Below are 21639 nucleotides of genomic sequence, written 5' to 3'. Positions count from 1 at the left end.
AGAGGCTAAGGTGAGCAGATCGCTTAAGTAAAGGAGTTTGAGACTCGTCTAGACAACAAGACGAAACCTTGCCTCTACTAAAACTACAATAATCAGCCAGCTGCAGTGGCACATGCCTGTAGTCCCAGCTCCTTGGGAGGCTGAAGTGAGAAAATCGCTTGAACCTGGGAGGTAGAGGTTGCAGTCAGCTGAGATGGTGCCACTGCACTCCACCCTGGGTGACAGAGACCTTGTCTCAAAGAAAAAAAAAAGAGTACTGTTTCTTTTTTACATTTTACCAATGGCAAAATAAAGTTCCAGATATCTAAAATCAATTTACAGAAGTTTCGTAGTCAAATTAAAATTCACTGAACTAAAAATGGATAAATGTGCCAGATTGTTTTCAGTTTTGGTATTAAAAAATGTTTAGCCTCGGTGGGGTGGCTCACTCCTATAATCCTAACACTTTGGGAGGCCAAAACAGGAGGATGGCTTGAGCCCAGGAGTTCAAAACCATTCTGGGAAAGAAAGTGAGAACCTAAATCTACAAAAGAAAAATAAATTTGTAATCCATGTGCACCCTGGACATAAAAAAAAAAAAGATTTAAATTAAACCCAGTATTTTGCAAAGGAGACGATTTTTATTTTATTTCATTTTTTGAAATAGGGTCTCACCCTGTTACCCTAGCTGGAATGCTGTGGTGAGATTCTGGTTCAATGCAGCCTCAACCTCACAGGTTCAAGGGATCCACCTCACTCTCCCAAGTAGCTAGGAGTACAGGCAACACCACCACATCCAACACACCCAACTATTTCTTCTTTTTTTTTAGAGACAGAGTCTTGTTTTGTGGCCCAGGCTGGAGTAAAGTGGCACAATCTCGGCTTACTACAACCTCCGCCTCCTGGGTTCCAGTGATTCTCCTGCCTCAGCCTCCTGAGTAGCAGGGATTATAAGCTTGCATCTCCACACCCACCTAATTTTTCAATTTTTGTAGAGACAGTTTTCTCCAAGCTGCCCAAACTGGTTGCCCAAGCTGGTCTCAAACTCCTGGCCTCAAACAATCCACCTCAGCACTCAAACAATCCTTTCAGCACTCGGCTTCCCAAAGTGCTGAAATTACAGATGTAAGCTGCCATACCAGCCCAAAGGTTTTTTTGTTTAGTTTTGTTTTGTTCTGTTTTTTTTGAGACAGAGGCTCACTCTGTCTCTCAGGCTGGAATACAGTGATGCAATCTCGGCTCACTGCAGCCTCGGCCTCCCAGGTTCAAGCAATTCTCCTGCCTCAGCCTCCTGAGTACCTGAGACTACAGGCGCACACAACCATGCCCAGCTCATTTTTGTATTTTTAGTAGAAATGGGATTTCACCATGTTGGCCAGGATGGTCTCAAACTCCTGACCTTGTGATCCGCCTGTCTCAGCCTCCCAAAGTGCTGGGATTACAGGTGTGAGCCACCGTGCCCAACCCAAAGGTTATTTTAAAAGCACACTGTGAAAGAGACCTGCATTCCATTCCTGCCACTATCTGTGGCCTCTGAGAAGGCATGTGATGGATCTCCTATCTACAAAAGGGTTGCATAAAATAATTTCTAAGTTGCACACCAATTCTAATATTCAAAATTTCCAACTATACACAATAATGAGCACGAGAAACGAAGGGTAACATTTGGTAACTCTGACCTCTGTAAGTACCCTTTGATCTTATCCCAGGCACTGAAATGCCTTTCTTGCCCTTGATTTCCTGTCTTTTTTTTTTTGAGACGGAATTTCACTCTTGTTACCCAGGCTGGAGTGCAATGGCGTGATCTCAGCTCACTGCAACCTCCGCCTCCTGGGTTCAGGCAATTCTCCTGCCTCAGCCTCCTGAGTAGCTGGGACTACAGGCACACACCTCCATGCCCAGCTTATGTTTTGTATTTTTAGTAGAGACGGGGTTTCACCATGTTGAACAGGATGGTCTCGATCTCTTGACCTCGTGATCCACCCGCCTCAACCTCCCAAAGTGCTGGGATTGCAGGCTTGAGCCACTGCACCCAGCTGATTTCCTGTCTTTTTATCACTGATCCACAAATTTTTTTTTTAAAGACAGGTGGAGGACCCAAGGGTCAAACAAAAATATGAAACTCTTCTCAAATGTGTATGTCATCCTTACACAGAGGCGTGCTAACCTCTATATTGTTCCAATATTATAATATGTGCTACAAAAGCAAGGACCATTCCACAAGTTTAAACATCAAAATTCCAATCATGGAAACAAAGATCAGAAAAAAAGCCCTGTAACCAGTCAAAGCGAGGCCACAGATAGTACAGTAAATCAAAGGGATACTTTTTTAAAGGAAATTGCCGTTGGTAACAAAAAAAAACTATTTTGTTAAAATATAGATTAGAAAAAAAGGAATAACCATAATAATGTACTTTTAGAAGAAAAAAAAGCAGTTTTATGAAGTGAATGCTTGACTCAGAGACTTGTAAACATTGGCCTAAGCAAAAAAAAAAAAAAAAAAAAATTGGCCTAAGCTTCCTAAGTGCTGAAAAAACAAACGGTAATACTCAAAGAGATAACATACATAAAGCATATCATATTTTTCACTTTACTACGTAAACTTCAGGTTGGGGCTGGGCACTGTGACTCATGCCTGTGATCCCAGCATTTTGTGAGGCTGAGGAGTGTGAACCGTTTAAGCTTAGGAATTTAAAATCAACCTGGGCAACATGGCAAAACCCCATCTCTACCAAAAATACAAAGAGTTAGCCAGGCATGGTGGTGCATATCTGTGGTCCCAGCTACTCAGGAGGCTGAGGTGGGAGGATTACTGGTGCCCCCGGAAGTCAAGGCTGCAGTGAGCCATGATTTCACCACTGCACTTCAGCCTGGGTGACAGAGCGAGACCCTGCCTCAAATAATAGTAATAATGAGGCATATAACTACTAGCAAAACCTGAAAGTAAAATCTAACCAGAACCCATTTTTCTCATGTAACCACATCAACAAATACTCAAATAACTAAAATGTACTCGCCATTCTAACTTTGTGACAAAGATTTAGCCTGCAGTTTACCTTATTTCTCTGTAGTCTTAAAAAACACTCTGGACAACTTAAGACAACTTTAAGAATATGATTTACTGTTCAGACAAGGAACATCAAGGGAAAAAGCTGATAAGGAATTGGATATTTAACCCCAAAAACCCTTCCCATAAAAGGTTCTCACAAAAGTAGTAACCTTACAGTGGAGGCACCTAACAGACACGACTGTGAAGCAATCAAAGTTAACAGTACCACTATTGGGACAAAATGACATCACGTGACTTTTGAGAAACTCTGGGAAGCACATATTCTTTAAGCATTTTTTCTGCCAAAAAAAATGCATAAACTGAAACTAATCATGGGGAAATTATGTGGAAAAACTCAAGTGAGGACAATTCTACCAAATAAATGGCCTGCCCTCCATAAACTTTGTATGTTATGAAAGACAAAGAAAGGCAAAGGAGGCGGGGCATGGTGGCTCACGCCTGTAATCCCAGCACTTTGGGAGGCTGAGGTGGCAGATCACTTGAGATCAGGAGTTCGAGACCAGCTTGGCCAACATGGTAAAACCCCGTCTCTGCTAAAAATACAAAAATTAGCCAGGTGTGGTGGTGTGCACCTATAATCCCAGCTACTGGGAAGGCTGAGGCAGGAGAACCCCTGAATCCAGGAAGTGGAGGTTGCAGTGAGCTGAAATTGCACCACCGCACTCCAGCCTGGGTGGCAAAGTAAGACCTTGCCTCAAAAAAAAAAAAAAAAAAAGCCAAGGAAAGATTTTAAAAGACACACAGACAAACAAAATGCAATGCATTATTCTGAATTGGACTCTGAACTATATAAGATATTAAACTTGGCCAGTGACCGTGGCTCACGCCTGTAATCCCAACACTTTAAAAAGCGGAGGTGGAGGGAGCACCTAGGTCAGGAGTTCGAGACCAGCCTGGCCAATTTGGCAAAACCCCGTCTCTACTACAAATACATAGGGGCATGCACCTGTAATCCCAGTTACTCAGGAGGCTGAGGCAAGAGAATCACTTGAACCCAGGAGGTGGAGGTTGCAGTGCACTGAGATCATGCCACTGCACTCCAGCCTGGGCAACCAAGTAAAACTCTGTCTCAGGGAAAAAAAAAAAAGATATTAAACTTAAATTATTATACACTATTAATGTACAGATCTTACTACTTAATAGTTTTCACTATTATCAGGACAACTGACAAAAATCTGAGTAAGATCTATACATTAACAGTATTATATCTAAGTAAAATTTTCTAATTTAAATAATTATACTATGACTATATAAGTGAATATCTTGATTCTTAGGAAACATACACTGAAGTGTTTGGGAGTAAAGGGCTATTGCCTATAACTTAACTCTCCAGTGGTCCAGGAAAAGGAAAAATGTGTTATATATAGAAAGAAAGAATGATAAAGCAAATGTGACAAAAGTAGCAAATGGTGAATTTGGGTGAAGAGCATATAAAACTTTTCTGTATTATTGCAACTTTTTTTTTTTTTTTTTGAGATAAGGTCTCACTCTGTCACTCCAGGCTAGAGTGGGAAGGCATGATTAGGGCTCACTGCAGCCTCCACCTCCTAGACTCAAGTGATCCTCCCACCTCAGCCTCCTCAGTAGCTGGGACTACAAGCACATGCCACCATGCCTGGCTTTTGTATTTTTTGTAGAGACGGGTCTCCCTATGTTGCTCAGGCTGTTCTCAAACTTCTGGACTCAAGTGATCCTCCCGCCTTGGCCTCCCAAAGTGCTGTGATTATAGGCGTGAATCACCATGCCTGGCCATTTTGTAACTTTTCTGTAAATCTGAATTATTTCAAAATAAAAAGTTAAACAACAGACATCAACTACTCATTTTCCCTTTTTACTAAATTGCACCAAGCTGGTGTGTTTCTGCAAGCTTCCTTACCACTGCTTCTTCTTGCTGCTGTCATTAACTCCAGCTGCCTCTGGTTTTCATATCTATTTTACACCAAACTGACAAAAGTGAGGCCCAGGAAGGGCTGAAAGCTTCTACTACACAGTAAATGGCATGAGATTTATGACAGCTAAATTACTCTTCAGAACAGCTTTCTACTATGTTTTAAGGTTAGCAACAATCAGTAACTCTAAATATAAAGCTCTGAATACATTTTGCTTTCACATTACCATTTCCATCATCTCTGGATCTTCAAAATCATAAATAATGTGTTCTAAAATATCTCTGTCAGACACAAAACCTAATGCTCTGAACACAATGATGATGGGAACTTCTTGCTTGATATATGGTAGAGTTGCCACAATGCGCTGACCAATAGCACTCTTTTTTGCACCCTGGAAAAATAAAGTATCATTAGAACATGAAGATACCAAAGCTCACAGCAATAGAAAAACATGAGAATCATTTAATACATATATTATTTGTGCATATTTCAAAAGAAGCATGCCTCCCATACTATGAGGAACCTCCTATGACTGCTTTTCAAAACCACTGAAACAAGTGTACTAGTTTTACACAGAGGTGGGTCGCTTAGACCTAACAAAACTTCCATTCTCTCCTACCTGCCTACCAAGATTCTCTGAGAATTACCCAATACTGTATTTGGAAATCACTTTTGGCTGCAAAAGAATATGAATACTGATTCCTTAACTCTCCCCACCCTACCTCCCACTCCAAAAACAAACCTCTGAAGAAAGAAAGAGATGAGGGGTTAAAAAAGAGAGAGTGAGAAAATGAACAGACAAATATGGAGAAAAGCTAAGCACACAATGAAAAATAAATATTAAATCAGAGCTGGTCTGTGAGGCATTTCCTTGTTTCAGTGTTTCAACATTAACAGCCCCTTTCACACAGCTACTTTTTTCCAACTTCTCTCTCTTTAATTGCACACACATACAAAAACAAATTAAAAGTTACTAGCCTATGACATACCTGATTTCTCAGTTTTAATCATATTTGTCTGACTTAATATCTATTTCACTCTATCTTCCCTTGGCATCATAACCCTACATTATGACGATTCTGCTAATAACTTCCATCATCTTCCTCCTCCCACCACAGGCCTCCTTCTTTAGAACTCCTCTCATGGGTTTGTTCAGTAACACCTTTTCATAAGTGACACCCAAATCTTCATCTTGATCTTTTTCCTGTGCCCCCATATCTCCAATTGCCAACTGGTTGTTTCCACTTGGACATCAATTATTCCATTTAGTCTATTATTTGTTTCATCATAGATCCTATATCAGAAAAGCAGAACATTAAAAAATAATATAGCTGGGCATGGTGGCTCATGCATATAATCTCGACACTTTGGGAGGCCAAAGGGGGAGGACTGCTTGAGACCAGGAGTTCAAGACCACTCTGGACAACATAGTGGGAACTCATCTCTATAAATATTTTTTAAATTTTTTTAAAGAAAAATAAATAATGTCTACAACATGCAGTCCCCAAAAATCCTGTCCAAAACTGAAGCTATTACGTTCTCTCCTAAATCAATTACTGGAAGTTCACCACTCTCCTGGAACCTCAGAATAGAAATCACAGTATCTTAGTTGACTCATCCTTTTATCATTCTGCCCCCATTCTGCCCCCATTCCCATCAGATACTTGTACCTGGGTCCCATTCCACCCCCATTCCCATTATTGGGTCAACAGATTTGGAAAGGTGGCCCCCTTCTGTACTTAGAAGAGTCTTAGGTTATTGATGTGAACCTTTAGTTAAAATCCACTAATCCAGATCCACCCTGATCATCCACTTGTCACTCATTATTCAACATACTCCATCCAGCTCAATCAAAGCTATCTTCTAGTGATTCTCCAAACACTTATCCCCACTCTCTTCCAACAGAATGTACTTCCAGTTTCTCTCTGATTATATAAATCTATACTATCTTTCAAAGTGTAAGTGAAATCCCATCTTCTCTATGAAGTGCCATGAACTGGTCGGGGCAGTGGCTCACACCTATGATCCCAGCACTTTGGCAGGCCAAGGCAGGCAGGTTACTTGAGCTCAGGAGTTCGAGACCAGCCTAGGCAACATAGTGAAACCCTGTATCTACTAAAAAAACACAAAAATTAGCCAGGTGTGGTGGTGCATGCCTGTAATCTAACTACTTGGGAGGTGAAATCATGAGAATCGCTTAAGTCAGGAGGTGAAGGTTGCAGTGAGGCAAGATCTCACTGCACTTCAGCCCTGGCAACAGAGTGAGATCCTGTCTCAAAAAAACAAAGTTTGCATGGACACATCATACTAGTAATCTCATTCTCCTCCAAATTTCTATAAAACTGTTATATGTAATAGGTGTCATTTGGCCTCTGCACTGTGTTACTACCATTTAATGTCTAAAGCTTGTATTCCCAATAAAACCATTTCTTTCTTTCTTTTGAGACAGGGTCTGGCTCTGTCACCCATGCTAGAGTGCACCTGGCACAGATCTCAGCTCACTGCAACCTCAGCACTCAAGCCATCTTCCCACTTCAGCTTCTGGAGTAACTGGGACTACAGGCACCTGCCATCACATCCAGATAATTTGGGGGGTTTTTTTGTTGTTTTGCTACAGACAGTGTTTTGCCATGGTGCTCAGGCTGGTCTCACACTCCCGGGCTCAAGCAATCCACCCACCTCAGCTTCCCAAAGTGCTGAAATTACAGGCATGAGCCACCACACCTGGCCGTCTTCTCTATAAGGACTGTGTGTTTTAATGATCTCTTACAATACCCAGTAATGTTGTGCACATGGGAAGAATGCTTATCTTACAAATAAAATATTATGAAAGGCTGGGCACGGTGGTTCACGCCTGTAGTCCCAGCGCTCTGAGAGGCAGAGGTGGGCAAATCACGAGGTCAGGCATTCGAGACCAGCCTGGCCAAAATGGCGAAACCTCATCTCTACTAAAAATACAAAAATTAGCTGGGCATGGTAGCAGGTGCCTGTAATTCTAGCTACTCAGGAGACTGAGGCAGGAGAATCACTTGAACTTGGGAGGAGGAGGTTGCAATGAGCCAAAATTTTGCCATTGCACTTCAGCCTGTGTGATAAGACCAAGGCTCCATCTCAAAAAAAAAAAAAAAGAAAGAAAGAAAGAAAAAGAAAAAGAAAAAAATTTTCATCAAGGTTGAAATAAAGGAAAAACTGTTAAGGGCAGCCAGAGAGAAAGGTCTTGTTAGCCACAAAGGGAAGCCCATCAGACTAACAGTGGATCTTTCTGCAGAAATCCTACAACCAGAAGAGAGTAGGGGCCAATATTCGACATTCTCAAAGAACTTTCAACCTAGAATTTCATATCCAGCCAAACTAAGCTTCCTAAGCAAAAGAGAAATAAAATCCTTTACAGACAAGCAAATGCTGAGAGATTCTGTCACCACCACACTTGCCTTACAAGAGCTCCTGAAAGAAGCACTAAACATGGAAATGAACAACCAGTACCAGGCACTCTGAACACATACCAAACTGTAAAGACCATGGACACTATGAAGAAATGGCATCAATTAAGGGGCAAAATAACCAGCTAGCATCATAATTACAGGATAAATTTCCACATTAACATTAAATGGAAAGGAGCTAAATGCCCCAAATAAAAGACACAGACACAGACTGGCAAGTTGGATAAAGAGTCAAGACCCATCAGTGTGCTGTATGCAGGCAACCCATCTCATGTGCAAAGACAAACATAGGCTCAAAATAAAGGGATGGAGGAATATTTACCAAGCAAATAAGAGCAGGGGTTGCAATCCTATTCTCTGATAAAACAGACTTTAAACTAACAAAGATAGAAACAGACAAAGGCATTACATAATGGTAAAGGGATCAACGCAACAAAAAGACATAACTATCCTAAATGTATATTCTCCCAATACAGGAGCACCCAGATTCATAAAGCAAGTTCTTAGAGACCTACAAAGAGACTTACTCCCATACAATAATAGTGGGAGACTTTAACACCCCACTGTCAATATTAGACAAATCAATGAGACAGAAAATTAACAAGGATATTCAGGACTTGAACTCAGCTCTGGACCAACCACACCTAATAGATAGCTACAAAACTCTCCATCCCAAATCAACAGAGTATACATTCTTCTTAGCACCACATCACACTTACTCGAAAATTGACCACGTAATTGGAAGTAAAATACTCCTTAGCAAATGCAAGAGTGGAAATCATAACAAAGAGTCTCTCAGACCACAGTGCAATCAAATTAGAACTCAGGATTAAGAAACTGACTCAAAACTGCACAACTACATGGAAACTGAACAACTTGCTCCTGAATGACAACTGGGTAAATAACAAAATTAAGGCGGAAATGAATAAGTTCTTTGAAATCAATGAGAACAAATACATAACGTACCAGAATCTCTGGGACACATTTAAAGTAGTGTCTAGAGGGAAATTAATAGCACTAAATGCCCACAAGAGAAAGCAGGAAAGATCTAAAATTGACACCGTAACATCACAATTAAAAGAACTAGAGAGGCAAGGTCAAACAAATTCAAAAGCTAGCAGAAGACAAGAAATAACTAATATGAGAGCAGAACTGAAGGAGATAGAGACACGAAAAACCCCACAAAAAAAAAAAAAAAAAAAAAAAATCAATGAATCCAGGAGCTGGTTTTTTGAAAAGATCAACAAAATAGACCGCTAGCCAGACTAATAAGGAAGAAAAGAGAGATGAATCAAATTAAAAAAATGATAAAGGGGATATCACCACCAATCCCACAGAAATACAAACTACCATCGGAGAATACTATAAACATCTTTATGCAAATAAACTAGAAAATCTAGAAGAAACGGATAAATTCCTAGACACATACACCCTCCCAAATCTAAACCAGGAAGAAGCTGAATCCCTGAATAGACCAATAACAAGTTCAGAAATTGAGGCACTAATTAATAGCCTACCAAACAAAAAAAGCCCAGGACCAGACAGACTCAGAGCCAAATTCTAAAAGAGGAGCAAAGAGGAGCTGATACCATTCCTTCTGAAACTATTCCAAACAATAGAAAAAGAGGGAATCCTCCCTAACTTATTTTATGAGGCCAGCATCATCCTGATACCAAAATCTGGCAGAGACACAAGAGAAAAAGAAAATTTCAGGCCAATATCCCTGATGAACATCAACGCAAAAATCCTCAATAAAATACCAGCAAACCGAATATACAGTAGCATATCAAAAAGCTTACGTACCACGATCAAGTCGGCTTCATCCCTGGGATGCAAGGCTGGTTCAACATATGCAAATCTATAAACACAATCCATCACATACACAGAACCAATGGCAAAAACCTCATGATTATCTCAAAAGATGCATAAAAGGCCTTTGACAAAATTCGACACTCCTTGATGCTAAAAACTCTCAATAAACTAAGCATTGATAGAATGTACCTCAAAATAGTAAGAGCTACTTATGACAAATCCACAGCCAATATAACACTGAACAGGCAAAAACTGGAAGCATTCCCTTTGAAAACCAGCACAAGACAAGGATGCCCTCTAACACCACTCCTAGTCAACATAGTATTGGAAGTTCTGGCCAGGGAAATCAGGCAAGAGAAAGAAATAAAGGATATTCAAATAAGAGAGAAAGTCTAATTGTCTCTGTAGATGACATGATTGTATATTTAGAAAACCCCACTGTCTTAGCCCCAAATCTTCTAAAGCTAATAAGCAACTTCAACAAAGTCTCAGGATACAAAATTGATGTGCATAAATCACAAGCATTCCTATACACCAATAATAGAGAGCCAAATCATAAGTGAACTCCCATTCACAGCTGCTACAAAGGTAATTAAATACTTAGGAATACAACTTACAAGGGATGTGAAGGACCTCTTCAAGGAGAACTACAAACCACTGCTCAATGAAATAAGAGAGTACACAAACAAACGGAAAAACATTCCATGCTCATGGATAAGAAGAATCAATATCAAGAAAATGGCCATACTGCCCAAAGTAATTCACAGATTCAATACTATCCCCATCAAGCTACCACTGACTTTCCTCACAGAATTAGAATAAACTAGTTTAAATTTCATATGGAACCAAAAAGGAGCCTGCATAGCCAAGACAATCCTAAGCAGAAAAACAAAGCTGGAGGCATCATGCTAGCTGACTTCAAACTATGCTACAAGGTTACAGTAACCAAAACAGCATGGTACTGATACCAACACAGATACATAGACCAATAGAACAGAACAGAGGCCTCAGAAATAATGCCACACATCTACAACCATCTGATCTTTGACAAACCTGACAAAAAAAAAGCAATGGGGAAAGGATTCCCTATTTTATAAATGGTGTTGGGAAAACTGGCTAGCCATATGCAGAAAGCTGAAACTGGACTCCTTCCTTACACCTTATACAAAAATAAACTCAAGATGGATTAAAGACTTAAACATATGACCTTAAACCATAAAAAACATAGAAGAAAACCTAGGCAATGCCATTCAGGACACAGGCATGGGCAAAGACTTCCTGACTAAAACATCAAAAGCAGTGGCAATGAAAGCCAAAATTGACAAATGGGATCTAACTAAACTAAAAGGGTTCTGCACAGTCAAAGAAATTATCATCAGAGTGAACAGGCAACTCACAAAATAGGAGAAAAATCTTTGTAATCTATCCATCTGACAAAGGGCTAATATCCCAAATCTACAAAGAACTTAAACAAATTTACAAGAAAAAAACAAGCCCATCAGAAAGTGGGCAAAGGACATGAACAGACACTTCTCAAAAGAAGACATTTATGCAGCCAACAACATATGAAAAAAAGCTCATCATCACTGGTCATTAGAGAAATGCAAATCAAAACTACCATGCAATGCCCTCTCACACCAGTTAGAATGGCGATCATTAAAAAGTCAGGAAACAGCCGGGCGCAGTGGCTCAAGCCTGTAATCCCAGCACTTTGGGAGGCCGAGGTGGGTGGATCACGAGGTCGAAAGATCGAGACCATCCTGGTCAACATGGTGAAACCCCGTCTCTACTAAAAACACAAAAAAACTAGCTGGGCGTGGTGGCGCATGCCTGTAATCCCAGCTACTTAGGAGGCTGAGGCAGGAGAATTCCCTGAGCCCAGGAGGCGGAGGTTGCGGTGAGCCGAGATCGCGCCATTGCACTCCAGCCTGGGTAACAAGAGCAAAACTCCATCTCGGGAAAAAAAAAAAAAAAAAAAGTCAGGAAACAGGCCGGGCGCGGTGGCTCAAGCTTGTAATCCCAGCACTTTGGGAGGCCGAGGTGGGTGGATCACGAGGTCGAGAGATCGAGACCATCCTGGTCAACATGGTGAAACCCCGTCTCTACTAAAAATACAAAAAATTAGCTGGGCATGGTGGTGCATGCCTGTAATCCCAGCTACTCAGGAGGCTGAGGCAGGAGAATTGCCTGAACCCAGGAGGCGGAGGTTGCGGTGAGCCGAGATCACACCATTGCACTCCAGCCTGGGTAACAAGAGCGAAACTCCGTCTCAAAAAAAAAAAAAAAAAAAGTCAGGAAACAACAGATGCTGGAGAGGATGTGGAGAAATACAAACGCTTTTACACTGTTGGTGGGACTATAAATTAGTTCAACCATTGAGGAAGACAGTGTGGTGATTCCTCAAGGATTTAGAACCACAAATACCATTCGACCCAGCAATCCCATTACTGGGTATATACACAAAGGATTATAACTCATTCTACCATAAAAACACATGCATGCATATGTTTACTGCAGCACTATTCACAATAGCAAAGTCTTGGAACCAACCCAAATGCCCATCAGAGACAAACTGGATAAAGAAAACATGGCACATATACACCATGGAATACTATGCAGCCATAAAAAAGGATGAGTTCAGGTCCTTTGCAGGGACATGGATGAAGCTGAAAACCATCATTCTCAGCAAACTAATACAAGAACAGAAAACCAAACACTTCATGTTCTCACTCTTAAGTGGGAGTTGAACAATGAGAACACATGAACACAGGAAGGGGAACATCACACACCAGGGCCTGTAATGGGGTGGGGGTCTGGGGGAGGCATAGCATTAGGAGAAATATCTAATGTAGAGAACGGGTTGATGGATGCAGCAAACCACCATGGCATGTGTATACCTATGTAACAAAGCTGCACACTCCACACATGTACCCCAGAACTTAAAGTATAATATATATATCTATATACATATATAGACATATATATGTATGTATATATGTCTATATATGTATATAGATATATATATGAAAAACATGCTTGAGATGACAGGTATGCTAAGCATCCTAATTTGATCTTTACACATTGTATACATGCATCAAAACATCACACTGCATCCCACACCTGCATAATTATTAAATTTAAAATAAAACTTTATTGAAACTACAAAAAAAAATGGATACACCAGTTACCAAAAACCATTCATTCTCATTTACAAATAAAAACCATTTTAATTATTTAAAACACCTATATTCTATCTGCATTTAAACTTAAGCAGAGTAAAAACTCTGATCTTCAACTTCTTCATCTTTATAAGGCTTACAAAGGTAATCTTAGACTCTACAGACTGTAAGATCACAAGACTGGAAACCTAAATGTCTATCAAAAAAATTAAAAAGTAAAAATATACATGGGCTGAAATATAGTTAATTACAATTACTTTCCAAAATAGCTGTAAAGATTAAATCAAGCAATCTGAGTAACATAACTGGCATACAGCAAATGTTTAAGAACTGCTAGCTACTACCAGATTCCATTGTTATAAGCAATCTATGCTTATAAGCATGCGAATGGTCTGCAGCTTCTAAGATGGTACCCAATGACCCCTGCTTCCTACTACTGCCCTTGTAATAACTTTCTCAGTGTGGGCTGAACATACTGACTTACTGACTTGCAACTACCAAAAGGAACATAGCAAAAATGACAAGATGTTGCTATCACTTTTAAGTTATAAAACAGTAATTTCCACCTTGGTCATACTCTCTCTCTGGCTCTTTTTGGTTACTCTCTCTGAAGAAGCAAGCTGCTATGCCGCTGTCAGCTGCTATATGCAGAGGTCCACATGGCAAGGAACTAAAAAAGGCTACCAGCCAATAGCCAACAAAGACCTGAGACTCAGTCCAAAAGCCAATGAAGAACTAAATCCTGCAGACAACCATGTGAATGAGCCTTGAGATTACAGCAGCCCAGGGAAACACCCGACTGCAGCCTTGTGGGAGATGCTTGCCCAAAAGACCCAGCCAAACTGCACCCAGATTCCTAACTCACAAAAACCATGAGATGATAAATGTTGCTAGAGAAGTAATCTGTTACACAGCAATAGGTAAACAATACAACATATAACAACAATAATTTGCTCCAGAAAAGCTTTTTTGGACCAAGAATGCAGTCTAGTAAATTTTAAAATAAGGCAAAAAGGAATAAACCCAAATAACATCATATCCAGTCCATACCTGTCCTCCTCTTGCCAGCATGCTAACCCATATAGTACTGGTGGGTCGGGAAGAATTCTCCAGACAGGATCTACACTCTCCTGTGTAGGCATATTTAGAATCCTTTTTGGCAAACACATAAACTGTGTTTGTTGCCATTTTCTCTTGGGCAATCAGAACCTATTTGGACATCAAGAAAGTTACAGCCATAAAATTCAAAAGGTCACTGAAGAAGACAGTAAAATCTACATCTTAATTGAATCTGATCATATAGGCTCACTGAAATATATACAAACTCCATTTTGCATAAATACTTCATAGAAATATATAAGCTCCAGGCCGGGTGTGGTGGCTCACGCCTGTAATCCCAGCACTTTGGGAGGCCGAGGCGGGTGGATCACGAGGTCAAGAGATCGAGACCATCCTGGTCAACATGGTGAAACCTCGTCTCTACTAAAAATACAAAAAATTAGCTGGGCATGGTGGCATGTGCCTGTGATCCCAGCTACTCAGGAGGCTGAGGCAGGAGTATTGCCCGAACCCAGGAGGTGGAGGTTGCGGTGAGCTGAGATCATTGCCATTGCACTCCAGCCTGGGTAACAAGAGTGAAACTGTCTCAAAAAAAAAAAAAGGAAGAAATATATAAGCTCCAAAACCGACGAAAACTGACCAAATTTCCAGTGCATACTATATACAGCTAAATAAAGCTTTGGTTTACATAAGCTTGGCTGTCATACCATAAATAAGTCAACTGTCACTACCAGGTTATCCCGCATGAAAACCTTTTTTCTTTTTTTTCATTTCAACTTTAAACTGAATTTTAACTACCATTTTGTAATTTTTTAAAATAATGTTACTATACCTTTTCTGATCCATTAATAATGAAATAGCCACCAGGATCCAAAGGGCATTCATTTAACTCACAAAGATCACGATCTGTCAAGCCATTCAAAAGGCAGTAAGTTGACCGCAACATAATTGGAATTTTTCCTATAAAAGTTTTCTGATGCTGAGTCTGAAGTTGTTCTTCACCTTCTTTAATGACTGTTTTTGTTATATCAACATAAAGTGGAGCGGAATACCTTTGAAAATAACAGGAGATCACAGTTAAGCAATGGGGTATCTGTTAAAACAAATCCTCAAGTGGTTAAAATTACATTTTCAGAATTCTAATTCAGTATCTACTGCTGACAAGGAAAAGTTCTTTCTTACGTGAGATTTCTTAATCTAGCTTCATTGGGCATCATTGGTGAAGGAGCACCATCTCTTTCCCAATGGGTAGGCTTGGAAAGATAAATTTGTTCAAACTTCAGTAAATATCTTGGCTGAAATTAAAAAAAAAACATGAAAAAGGTAAATACTTTTTTCCACAAAAGTTTTAATGATTCCATTTTCACTGACATTAACATTTTAAGTAGAAGCAGCTCTACAAACTGGCAAAATTAATCCATCTTACTGAAATGGGGACTTTCCAGTCAGTATCCATATCGTACAAACATCAAGTTTTAAACCAAATCACTTTCTCTTTTTTTCCTCTTTTCTTAGAAAGATTTTTCACATAAGACAGGTTATGTGCTAACAGGGTTTATAACAATGTTTAAGGAAGGCTCATCTCACACCCAATCATCACACTTATGAGCTACAAAAGGATCTGCTAACTGCTTTCTTAAGGCAGAAAACAAAAAGAGACTTAACATACCAAAAGCAAATAAAGACTGTACACAACATGTGCTCTGAGTTTGTATCAAACTGTTAAAATGGTTTTGCATTAGTGATCTATATGGTTTCATGTGCCCTCTCCTTGGTTAGGGTCATCAAAAGTACAAAGTGACCAGAGAACAAAGATAACAATTCCAATTAGAACTGTGTTCTAATCTAATCAATAGAACATTTTAAAAGAATAAACCTAATTCTTCAATTAAACACACAAATTAATCTGTCAAAGGGAAAGGAAAAAAAAAATTATTTTAAAAAACACACAAACCGGGTGCAGTGGCTCATGCCTGTAATCCCAGCACTTTGGGAGGCTGAGGCAGGTGGATCACAAAGTCAGGAGATCAAGACCATCCTGGCCAACATGGTAAAACCCCATCTACTAAAATACCAAAAAATTACCCCGACGTGGTGGTGTGCACCTGTAGTCCCAGCTACTCGGGAGGCTGAGGCAGGGGAATCACTTGAACCCAGGAGGCGGAGGTTGCAGTGAACCAAGACTGTACCACTGCACTCCAGCCTGGAGACAGCAAGACTCCATCTTAGACAGACAGACAGACAGACAGATAGGTAGAAAGACAGACAGCATACACAAAAAATCCTAATCACTCTATATAAAGGGCTGAGAACTCCAACCCTGGCTGAATATAGCTTAGGCCCATTGCTAAAAAGAAAGTTTTTAATTAAACATTCACTTGCTGCCTAACAAAACAAGATATATGAGGACAACTTTCTAGAGATAAATGGATAGTGTACTTCTCTCTAAATCAAGCCTCAAAGAAGGAAATAGGACTAAGCAGGTGTTTCACTAATGATTAATTATTGACACTCAGGTCTCCCAAGCTGGGGTAGAGAACTGGTGGTGATAAGAAACCGAAGGGAGGCCAACCCTCTACTCCTTACCTGCGCCATCACCTAGTCTAGGACATTATTATCTTAATCCTAGGCTATTCTAAGATTTTTATCTCCTCTAGCCTCTTTTGTTTTGTTTAGTTTAAGGTAGGGTCTCACTCTGTCACACAGGCTGGTGTGCAGTGGTGATCTCCGCTCACTACAACCTCCGCCTCCTAGGTTCAAGCGATTCTCTTGCCTCAGCTTCCCGAGTAGCTGGGACTACAGGTGCATGCCATCAGGCCCAGCTAATTTTTCTATTTTTTGGTAGAGATGGAAATGGAATTTCACCATGTTGGCCAGGCTGCTCTCAAACTCCTGGCCTTGAGAGATCCACCCACCTAGGCCTCCCAAAGTGCTGGGATTACAGGCATGATCCACCTCACCTGGCCTCCTCTAGCCTCTTTCTATTCCAAGGAAACATTATTTTCCAAAGAAACTCTTCTAAAATGATGCTTGATGTGTATTCTTTGACAATCTCTCAATAATTCCTCATAACATCCAATGACATTCAAAGTTTTCAACAACTGGATTCCATCTTATCTTCCCAATGCTTATTAAAAACAGATAAGCCAAAATCACATATTGATCTATTGATCATTGCGGTCCCCATTTCCATCCCCAGTCTAAATACACCAAGCATTTTCCCTTTTTTTTTTTTTTTTTTTTTTGAGACAGAGTCCCACTCTGTCACCCAGACTGGAGTAGTGCAGTGGTGCAATCTCGGCTAGCTGCAACCTTCACCTCTCGGGTTCAAGCAATTCTCCTGTCTCAGCCTCCCAAGTAGCTGGGGCTACAGGTGCCAGCCACCATGCCCAGCTAATTTTTGTATTTTTAGTAGAGACACGATTTCACCATATTGGTCATCAAGCTAGTCTTGAACTACTGACCTCAGGTGATCCACCCGCCTCAGCTTCCCAAAGTGCTGGGATTACAGGTGTGAGCCACTATCCCCAGCCACACCAAGTATTTTCTTGCTGAAATGACTAAGCACCTTTCCTCTTCTAAGAAAACTCCTACCTGTCCTTCACAGTAAATTTAAGTCGCTTCCATCTTTCCTACTAAGCTCTGACAACCAAGCACTAGAGATCTCCTCCTCCTGAAGTACTTCCATTACTGGCACTTTCAATTTGCTACATTATATTGTTATCTTGCTTGTTATACAAAGACCCTGAAGAAAAAATGACCCAACAAGCCGGGTGCAGTGGCTCACACCTGTAATCCCAGCACTTTGGGAGGCTGAAGCAGGTGGAACAATTGAAGTCAGGGATTGGAGATCAGCCTGGCCAACATGTGAAACTCCATCTCTACTAAAAATACAAAAAAATTAGGCATTACGGAAGGCGCCTGTAATCCCAGCTACTCAGGAGGCTAAGGCAAGAGAACCGCTTGAACCTAGGAGGCAGAGACTGCAGCAAGCTGAGATCTCGCCACTGCACTCTAGCCTAGGTGACAGAGCGAGACTCCATCTCAAAAAAAAATTTTTAAATAAAAAATAAAATTATACCTTTGGTATGATTTTAACAATGCTAAAAAACATGCATATACGTGAGCAAAAGCTACAAGAAGTTTAAAAAAGACTGCTGATATGTTTGGATGATTTTCCTATCTTATATAACATAATAATGTACTTCACGCAATATATAAAAATCAGAAGAGAAATTCCTTCAAACATTTTTTATTATTTTTACACTATGAGAAAAAGAGTAGAGTTATCTATCAATGTAACTATCTCCAGTTCACTTCTCTTATTTGTTCATACTTCAGAATCCTCTCTTCCCAACTATTCAATACCTACTATGTGAATAAGGATGAGATTACGTGCAAAAAATTACACCTCTTCATTAGGGAGAATAAATCAGAAAGTGATTGACAGTGCTGTAAGTACTTTGCTAAAAGCTCCAAATGATTTTTTTTTTTTTTAATAAAGACAGGGTTTTACCATGTTGGTCAGGCTGGTCTTGAACTCCCAACCTCAGATGATCCACCCACCTTGGCCTCCAAAGTGCTTGGATTACAGGCGTGAGCCACCACGCCGGCCCCAACTGACTTTTTTTAACGTTTAAGCCAGGTAAGAGAAGGGCTGAAATTTCAAACAAATACTCTTCTTGTACTGGTATAACTATTAGAATTAACCATCTTACCGGTTCTTCAACTTCTCCACTAGCATGCTGAGCTTCAGCTTGTAGGTCTATAGGTGGAGCATCTTCCACAATTCTTTGAACAGACATCTGAATAAACTCATCAAAAGAATCCAGCTGTTGTCTGACCAAGCCCTTCTCATCAAAATAGGAACTGAGAAAATATGCGAGTTCAGTCAGTTGCAACTCAGTGATAATTTCTAGCATAACTCCCAATTTTCATTACAAACAATTCAACAAACAATCACTAAATACCAACCATTATATGTCAACCACTAAACAAGATACTATGAGATATCTTTTTTTTTTTTTTTTTTTTGAGACGGAGTTTCGCTCTTGTTACCCAGGCTGGAGTGCAATGGCACGATCTCAGCTCACCGCAACCTCCGCCTCCTGGGTTCAGGCAATTCTCCTGCCTCAGCCTCCTGAGTAGCTGGGATTACAGGCACGCACCACCATGCCCAGCTAATTTTTTGTATTTTTAGTAGAGACAGGGTTTCACCATGTTGACCAGGATGGTCTCGATCTCTTGACCTCGTGATCCACCCACCTCGGCCTCCCAAAGTGCTGGGATTACAGGCTTGAGCCACCGCACCCGGCACTATGAGGTATCTTAAAAAGGATGAAGCCAGGCACATTTTCTTTGTAAAATGTATTATTTGGGGGAAAGTAGCTTATATTTATAGGTAAAATACTTAAAGCACAATATAAGAACTCTAAGGATCCAAGATCTAGGAGGCCAAGGCAGAAGGATTGCTTGAGTATAGCCCAGGCAACATAATGAGACATTTCTACAAATAAGAAAAAAATTAGCCAGACATAGTGGCATGTGCCTATAGTCCCAGGTATTTAAGAGATGGGGAATCCCTTGAGCCCAGGAGTTTGAGACTGCATTGAGTCATGATGGCATCAATGGCACTCCAGCCTTGGAGACAGTGAGACCCCCATCTCAAAAAAAAAAAAACTCCATGTCCTTTACAGACAAATTTTATTCTACCTCTTTGAAATATTTCTTGAAAAATATGTCAAGACAGAAAATTAAAGAAAATTAAGTCAAAGTTAACAATAAGAACTTTAATTTGAATAGGAGGGAAGTAGTGGTATCAATGACTACAACAGAAAATGCGTAAGAAAATCATTAGTTCTATTTTGAATTGTCAGAAGGCAGGATGAGAGTAAGTCATTTACATGGAAGTACTCAGCAAAAGACTGGTGATAAAAATGTAGCATGGCTGAGAGATCAGAGCCAGCAGTGTAGATATAGAAATTACATGGTTTTCTGTATCTACAATCTAGAGCAGGCGTCCCCAAGCTACGGCCCCCTGAGGCCATTTATCCGGCCCCCCGCCGCACTTCAGGAAGGGGCACCTCTTTCATTGGTGGTCAGTGAGAGGAGCACAGTATGTGGCAGCCCTTCAACGGTCTGAGGGACAGTGAACTGACCCCCTGTGTAAAAAGTTTGGGGACGCCTGATCTAGAGTAAACATTTTCACAAGGAACAGATGCTTTTCAGGTGAGGCGTGGGGAAAGACCTAAAGACACAAGTAGATAGAAGCACAAGAGGATCTCAACAGATCACTCCCCACTACTGTCCAGGAACAGCTGAAAAGCTGGGCATCACAGAGGATAGAGGAGCGCTGAGATCTAACACCCTAAAGATTATCTCATCACCCCTCAGCAGCAGGAAGTACTCTACCACATCTCCACGTCTCCACTCCTGTATCTTGTGACTTCTATCATCTTGTATCTGTGAGACTTTCTTAGCTTCTACTCCCCAACTACTGACTTTCCCACCTTCATATCAATCTTCTGAGACAATATGCAGAGTCCAACTAATCATCAGCCTCCCATTTTGGCTTTATCAGGTCACCTCACACTTCAGTGACAGGCCAACCAATTGGCTGGTTTTCAGTCATGGCCCCACCCTGATCCAGTCAAGTACAGTTACCAATATCAGAAATTAGGTTCTATAGCAGAAAACACAGCAGACAACCATACATGTGTAAGGTACGAACTAAATAATAGCTGGGGCAATTTATTTCAGTAGAGACTGTCACATAACAGAAAAGAAATTTCTCACAACCATTCGGATTAGCCTTTGATATGTAAGAAAAACACGGGTTGCCCGTAATATAAATATAATGGCTTATTATAGGCAATTTAAGATGAAATATGTTCTAAAACTATAGTTAAATTTCATGACCCCAGGAAGCTGAACTATAGCTACTTTCCCCAAAATTATTAGAATGGGACTTCATTAGAATGTTATCCTTTAAACATCTAAACTATATAAATATTTCATATTTATGATATTTACTCTAATGTTTATTTTACCCTTTAGTCATTTTACAAAGTTACTTGTGGTAACACTGTGCCCGGCTGCGAATATCTTTTTAACAAAACAACCTTCAAGAAAGGTATTCAGTTATACTCCAAATACAACTGGCAAAATGTCAGAAGCATGTTTTCTTTGAAAAGGGAGAATGTTGGTCAGGC

At 40.3% G+C, this 21639-nt stretch overlaps 1 protein-coding gene and 2 pseudogenes across 2 annotated transcripts in view; all 3 read right to left on the bottom strand.

Moving 5' to 3' along the window:
• The window catches only part of POLR2B (RNA polymerase II subunit B), a 60080-nt gene that overhangs the window by 29583 nt on the left and 8858 nt on the right, over positions 1–21639 (bottom strand). The window contains exons 3-7 of one of the 2 annotated variants that reach the window (XM_039468255.2): positions 19147–19297; positions 15611–15723; positions 15261–15480; positions 14420–14578; positions 5165–5329 (exon numbers count right to left, since the gene is read on the bottom strand). In XM_039468255.2, coding sequence (XP_039324189.1) covers positions 5165–5329; positions 14420–14578; positions 15261–15480; positions 15611–15723; positions 19147–19297 — 808 coding nt within the window. The remainder of the gene's footprint in view (positions 1–5164; positions 5330–14419; positions 14579–15260; positions 15481–15610; positions 15724–19146; positions 19298–21639) is intronic. The other variant, XM_039468256.2, reaches the window with a different exon arrangement.
• Positions 2090–2188, bottom strand: LOC120363761 (U6 spliceosomal RNA; annotated as a pseudogene).
• On the bottom strand, positions 15956–16049 carry LOC120363848 (small nucleolar RNA U13; annotated as a pseudogene).

Source organism: Saimiri boliviensis, chromosome 3 (genome assembly GCF_048565385.1).
Source record: "Saimiri boliviensis isolate mSaiBol1 chromosome 3, mSaiBol1.pri, whole genome shotgun sequence".
In the NCBI taxonomy this organism is placed as follows: Eukaryota; Metazoa; Chordata; class Mammalia; order Primates; family Cebidae; genus Saimiri; species Saimiri boliviensis.
The sequence above is the reverse complement of the archived record's forward strand: the minus strand, read 5'-3'. Positions and strand labels throughout refer to the sequence as shown.